This window comes from Mus pahari, chromosome 14, assembly GCF_900095145.1.
Source record: "Mus pahari chromosome 14, PAHARI_EIJ_v1.1, whole genome shotgun sequence".
In the NCBI taxonomy this organism is placed as follows: Eukaryota; Metazoa; Chordata; class Mammalia; order Rodentia; family Muridae; genus Mus; species Mus pahari.
The window spans coordinates 41,686,762-41,694,003 of record NC_034603.1 but is presented as its reverse complement, the minus strand read 5'-3'; the positions used below and the strand labels follow the sequence as shown (position 1 = coordinate 41,694,003).

Here is a 7,242-nt window from a genome sequence, read left to right as displayed (position 1 = left end):
GGAAATAGTCCTCTTAGAATAAATATGTTTGTCAGAAGCAAAGTGCCAAAGTGACTAATTAGTTGAAGTTGCTTTCCAGGAACTAGACTGATCTTTATATTCTTTGAACACTAAACACCAACATTAGTGTTTATTCAGATTCAGATGATAATCAAGGAGCACCTAGGGTTTGTCAGATCTTAACTTACATCATACCTGAAGTATAGTGCTAAATTTAAGAGGCATGAGAAATTCAAATTACTAAAAGTTGAAGAAAGCCCCTATATACCATTTGAAATGGGGAACTATTTGAACACATGTTTTAATATTTAGAGTCACTGTCTCAGAGAAAGGTTAGCCATCTGCTTTGGAAATACCCTTTTTAAAGCTCCCTTTATATCCTGATTCCTGAAACTATAGATAAAGGGGTTCAGCATAGGGGTCACCACTGTGTACATCACAGCCATGACAGTCTCCTTAATGGTTGAATTATTACCTGATGGACATAAGTAGAGACCAATGATGGTCCCATAGAAAAGAGACACTATGGAGAGGTGGGAACCACAAGTGGAGAAGGCCTTGCGGATGCTTCTAGAAGAGGGGACCTTGAGGATGGAGGACACTATTCGTGCATAGGATGAAAATATCAGAAGGAATGGGACAACAATGACAAGTCCTCCCAAGATAAATATCATTAACTTATTGATTTGAATGTCAGAGCAGGCTAACTTCAGAAGAGCCGACATATCACAGAAAAAGTGAGGAATCACATGGTTAGCACAGAAGGAGAGCCGAGCCATGAGCAGTGTGTGTGACAAAGAGATGACTGTGGTCAGTAGCCAAGATAGTGCCACCAGGCAGAGACACAGCTTGGGGCTCATGATGCTAGTATAGTGCAGGGGGAAGCAGATGGCCACATAACGATCATAGGCCATGGCCACAAGGAGGAAGCTCTCAAGATCTGCAAAAAGCAGGAAAAAGTACATTTGTGCCAGGCAACCTGCATAGGGAATGGATGGAACTTGACTTTGCATGTTCTGCAGCAATTTGGGAATGGTCACAGAAGAAAAGCAGAAGTCAGAGAAGGACAAGTTACTGAGAAACAAGTACATGGGTGTGTGGAGATGGGAGTCCAGGTGAATGAGAAGAACGATTAGGAGGTTCCCCAGGGCAGTGGTGAGGTACATGGCCAGGAACAGGGCATAGAACAGGTCTTGCTGGTGTGGTTCAATAGGCAAGCCCAGGAGGAGGAACTCTGAAACAACAGTTTGATTTCCTCTTTCCATGTTGACTTCTTAACCTTTTCAGGCTTAAGAATGATTTGTATGAATGTATAAACATACAGAAAGCCAATGCTTTAGGAAGACATTTTAAAATCTAAATCTAACACTTATAAGTAATAAAATATTACTTCATTATTTTGTATTTTTCTAAGTATATAATAGATGGTTAAATAAAGCAATGATACAAGGGCATAGATTAAATTCAGAAATACCGAATTCTTTAAGAACGTTCTTCTGAAAGTACACTTGTTATCACAGCCACTTGGGAAGCTAAAGCTGGAGGATCTGAAGTCCAAGCTCTGCCTGGGCCATGTAGCAAGATTGAGACCAGTTTGACAATTTAATGAGACCCATCTCAATCTAAAATTAAAAGGGAATTGGGCTTATAATTTCTAATGCTGTGATAAAACATCATGACCAAAAGCAACTTGGGGAGGAAAAGATTTGTTTTGTTTACACTTCCACATCACAGACCATCAACATAGAAAGTCAGTCCAGAAACTTAAGCAGGCAGGAACTGATGCAGAAGCCAGGGAGGAATGCTGCATACCGTGTTTCTCCATCTGCTTTCTTGTAGTATGTAGGACCATCACCCACAATGAGGTGGGTGCATTACCATCTGCATCAATCATTACTTTAAAAACAGATTCCATGGGCTTGCCTAGAAACCAGTTTGGAGGAGGCATCTTCTCAATTGGGGTTCCTTCTTTCCAAAGGACTCTAGCTGGTGTCAAGTTGTCATACAACTAGTCAGCACAAACTGTGGGTGTAATTCAGTAGTAGAAAACTTGGTTAGCATGTATAGTACACTATATTCAAACTTTATCACTGGATTAAAAAAGTTTTATAAGTGTGTCATAAGTGGAATTGGATGAACAACTAGGTACAAATAACATACACATCAGAAAACTATTTACCACTTTTATAACTCTGGAATATTGTTACAGTGAAAGTGATGGTAAAATGCTGACAATGGTATCATTAGTAAGTCAACAGCAACAATTACCTGAGCTTGCTTTTTCCCTATATCTGGATATTCATATGAAACACATGGCCTTTATTTTTCATAAGGACCTATGGGATGGGAACCATTATTTTCATTTTTAAGATAAATAACCAAACATCTATACTCATTTTGTAATTCACCCAGGATCTCACACCTATTAAGCAACAGTTCTAGGTGTTAAGTCTAGATAGTCTCACTTCAGAGCTTTGTTTTTGGCTAGGAGAATGGAAAGGGTTACACATACAGGTTAGCGTGCAATATATGGAGTAAACCATACCAATGAAAATGGAGACAAAATGAGTTGTTTTTTGCTATTATCTGACAGCTATGGGGAAGCTGCACAGGGACTATTGAGCAACACGACCAATCCCACTTGTTCAGAGAACACAGCGAGTGCAAACAATGTACTCTATTGGTAGAAGAGCACAGATGAACTAGAAACCATGGACTAGACAATACAAGTAAACCACTTCAGGGGTCAAGGAACTGATCATAGCCCCCGAATTGACTGAATGTATGAACATGTGGAGGATGACCATGTGAGGCTAACTCCTGATGGTGAGTCTTTCCTCTCGCCCTATTATTTCCCTCTACTGAGTCACTGCTGCATTCATCATTTCAGAACACAGACAGGATTGAAAAAACAGAAACCCTTAGTTTTTGTTTTCCAAACCCAGAGTAAGTAAAAATAAATACTGGCAGATCAAAACAGTAATGACAGAACAAAACAGTGAACAACGACAACAACCTCCTGGCAAAAATAAGAGGAGAAAAGAAGCAACTTCAGAGAAACCAAGAATAATTCCCTGACATGAGAGCTATAATAGGGATGAGTCAATAGTCTGTGTGTGGGTTCCCCTAATGAGGGAGATGACAATGCCATTAGCATGCATGAAGATAAGACACAACTTGAATAGGAGGAGGAATAAAGCCTTTCAAAACAACCACATTTAATAAGACTGCAAATATGACAAATGTAATGACTTGAACTCCATAAAGAGAAAAAAAAAACAGCTCAGTCCAATGGTTGGCTGTAAGTATCTGCAAAGTCTCCAGTGGAGGAGTTAGAGAAAGGACTGAAGGATATGAAGGGGTTTGCAACTCCACAGGAAGAAAAACAATGTCAACCAAATAGATCCCCCAGAGCTCCCAGGGACTAAACCATCAACCAAGGACTACACATGGAGGGACCCATAGCTCCAGCCGCATATGTATCAGAGGATGGCCTTGTTGGGCATAAATGGGAGGAAAGGACCTTCATCCTGTAAAGGCTTGAAGCCCAGTGTAGGGGAATGCCAGGGTGGGGAGGTGGGAATGGGTGGGTGGATGGGGGAACACCCTCATAGAAGTAGGAGGGGTGCGATAGGGGGTTTCCGGAGGGGAAACCAGGAAAGGGGATAACATTTGAAATGTAAATAAAGAAAATGTCCATTAATTGAAAAAGGATAAAGAGAAAAAAAGCATGATACTAATGTGTAGTGAAGAAATCAGAAGGCAATAAATGTTGCATGTATGTCTCTCATTGTTTCATGCCCCAGGTAGCCAATGGGCACCACTCACTTTCCTTTCCAAATAATTAGAAATATGCAGAAGAGAAAATCATCTCTAATAAAAGATCTTAAGGTTACCAGGCATGGTGGTGCATGCCTTTAATTTCAGCATTTTAATCCTAGAGGCAGGCAGATAGATCTCTGTGGATTCAGGAACAGCATGGTCTACAGAGCAAATTCTAGGACATAGAGAACTATTTAACAGTAAAACCTTGTCTCAAACAAAATGAAACAGAAAAAGTTCTTAGGTCTACCAACAGGAAGTGTGTGAAAATATTGTCAACATTATTATTAATCAGTGGAATGCAAATTGAAATCACTTGAAGATAGTACTTATTTCACCATGAAAGCAAAAAAAAGGTTAAAAGTAGTAAATATTAGCGAAGATGTAAAGCAAGACTTTTATACCAGTAACATTTTATTTATATGTAGCTGGAGAGATGGCTCAGTAGTTAAGATTGATCACTGGCTACTCTGATAGGGGATCCTTGCTCAATTCCCAGCACCCACATTAGTGGCTCACAACCATCTATAACTCTACTTCCAGGGGATTCTGGCTTCTGGCTTTTGTTGCCACTGAACAAATAAATATGGTATATATTTATAGACTCACATGGAGGCAAAACACTTATACACATAAGGATGAATTAAAAATTTAAATGATTATTGCTTTATAATTACTATACATATATATTTACAGTGGGAAACTGAAATAGTAAACACATAAAATAAATTAAAATTTAAATGTATTGCCTTATAATTATAAATATACATTCTATTTATTATATCATTTATAGTGAAAATGAGAAATAGTAAAGGCACTTTGTTACCTGCAATTCTTAAAAATCCAGCATCCAACCACTGTTGCCTTTGCTGATTGAGAACACTAATGAGATAAGTTGTCAACTGAGCACCATGTGATAACCAAAGGGGATTTTAACAAGGGACTTGCAGTCACAAGTCCTCTAACTCATAAATATAAAAAAAAAATTTCTTAGGGAAGACTCAGAGACAGTGGTCACCTGGTAAAGTCCAAGAGCTGATCAGTTCTGGCTAATTTAATAAGAACAGCATCCTTACATTGGGCATCTCAGGCATCACCCACAGCATTTTTTGAGAGCTTTCCAAACACACAATAGAAAAACCTATTCTATCAATGGTCAATATCATATGCCTTAGTGAATTTTTTAAACTATCAAAATGGAGATGGAGTGTAACCTGATGAAAGAGAACTTGTCTAGGGTGTGAGACTTGAGTTTTACTCATCAGCATCACATTCAAGACCATTTTTGATGGTGTGCATGAGTTGAAAAGATGTTGGAAGATTTCATTTAGGAGTAATAAGCTGGAGAAATCTACTATACAAAATAGTGACTTAGATATATCTCCTTTAAAAATATTTTAAAATAGATATAAAAAATGTTCTCATTACAAAAACAGTAACTATGTGAGGCGAGGCATATTGCTAATTAGCTAGAGTCGACCACTCTGCATATGGCCTTCTGTGCATCATATTTCCCATGATAGCCTCGTACAGTTATAATTATTATTTTATAGCAATGAAATATATGCACCAAAATGTTGGAAGTGAACATAATGGAAAGCACTAATTAAACAAGGGTGAAACTGGCCATTAGTGATATGAGAAAGCTACAAGTGTGAACCATATACAGAATTTCAATTTATTTTTAGAAATACAAACATATTTTCTCTGGACGTCATAATTATTTTTGTAAAATTCATCCATTTTGGACACACATTTTGTTTCTCAGTGATAAGTTTTTTTAATGTATACTCCATAATATATTCATCTATCATATTGATTTGTATTTAACTTTTATAAGCATGTTTATGTAGAAAAAAACAAATTACATTAACATTTTATTTAAGCCTGCACACCAAACCATCCATTTCATCCTGTAATCAATATTAACATGTTTCTCCTTCCTTTTTCAAAATCCAGTATGCACTGTACATTTCTAGGACAACTCATCTTGAATTAATCTCTTTTAAGTGATCAATGGTAATATGTAGCTTATGGTTATCTTATTAGAACATGATCTGAGGTATAGCTTCTCTATGGATAATTTTATATGTAATTTACATGATATATATAACTATTTTAATGATGGCAGTGTCAGAGCACTAAAAATTTGCCTTTACCATGGTACATGCTTGGAGAATTTTTGAACTCTACAAAATTCTTTAGTCAAGTCCTAAGGATAATCAACACATACAACACACAATGAAGAAGAGGTACAAGCTGAAAACAACTTTCCTTTTCCCCCTAAAATCACTAGAAAACTCTCAGAAAACAAAAATTGAGTCAGGGTCTCTGGAAGGTAGAAGGGACATCAAATAACTGAGTCTGAGGGCTGCAGTAGAGTCGTAAATATGGAGATTTCGATCATTAAATCAGAGTACAAACATGGACTGGGCAAACTGGAGACTTGGCTGAGTCAATCTCTCAATGAAACCAATGGGGTCAGTCAAAAAGTGAAACAAAACAAACAAACAAACAAACAACAGAAAAATGTTTAGCAAAGGTCAGGCCACCATGGACAAATTAAAACAAGGTTCATTGGTACAACCTTATCTATAACACTATTCCCACTTTTTCAAAAGCTACAATTTCTTCATGCCCTCTCTGAAGGCTGAGGTGATGGTGGACCACGGAGCAGTTAAACATAATCATTTAAAGGCCAACAAAACCTTGGCCTCTTGACAGCCCTCCTGAGCTTCTCCTCTGCCAGCTTCACCTTGGAGCAGATAGCATGCTACCACCACCAGCCTTCTTGTTGGTGTGTATCTACCTCTTCTCCCTCAAAAAAGAAGATGCTATTTGTCTATATGCTCCCACACTTCTAATTCTTCAGGGACATGCATAGAAGTTGAGAGGAAAGAAATGACCAGTCTACCTCAGTCCAAGGTCAATTTAGAACATAGGAGCTGGTTAAACTGCAGAAAGACACGAGGACTCATTTGGAGGCAATTTAGGTAGGAGAATCTCTCTTGCTATCTATAGACACTAAACATTCCATTCTTTGCATCCAATTCTCTGCTGAGATAAACTTGTTTTTATTTTATATGTGTAGATGTTTTACCTACATATATGTCCATGACCACATGCATGCTAGTGCTCATAGTGGCCAAAACGGAGCATCAGTTCTCTGGAACTAGAGTTACAGATGGTTGTGAGCCACCATGATGGTATTGGGAATCAAATCTAGGTCTAACTAGTTTCCTCAACCACTGAACCATCTCCTCAGCCCTGAATTGACTTACTGACAATGAAACAATTAAACAGATGGCTACTCTACTTCTTTTCCTCTTACGAAGGTATCACCAGTAAGGGATGAGGACATGTTTCAGTGGAGAAAGTACTTGTCACACTGGTATGAGGACCTGTGTTTGAACCACAGGC

The 7,242-nt window shown here is 38.1% G+C and overlaps 1 protein-coding gene across 1 annotated transcript; it reads right to left on the bottom strand.

The window, feature by feature from the left end:
- Nucleotides 1–262: 262 nt before the first annotated feature.
- Nucleotides 263–1,337, bottom strand: LOC110331538 (olfactory receptor-like protein DTMT). The gene has a single exon (XM_021212233.1). It carries the CDS (start codon nucleotides 1,263–1,265, stop codon nucleotides 315–317), a length of 951 nt encoding a protein of 316 aa, XP_021067892.1. The 5' UTR covers nucleotides 1,266–1,337; the 3' UTR covers nucleotides 263–314.
- Between the last annotated feature and the right edge of the window lie 5,905 nt (nucleotides 1,338–7,242).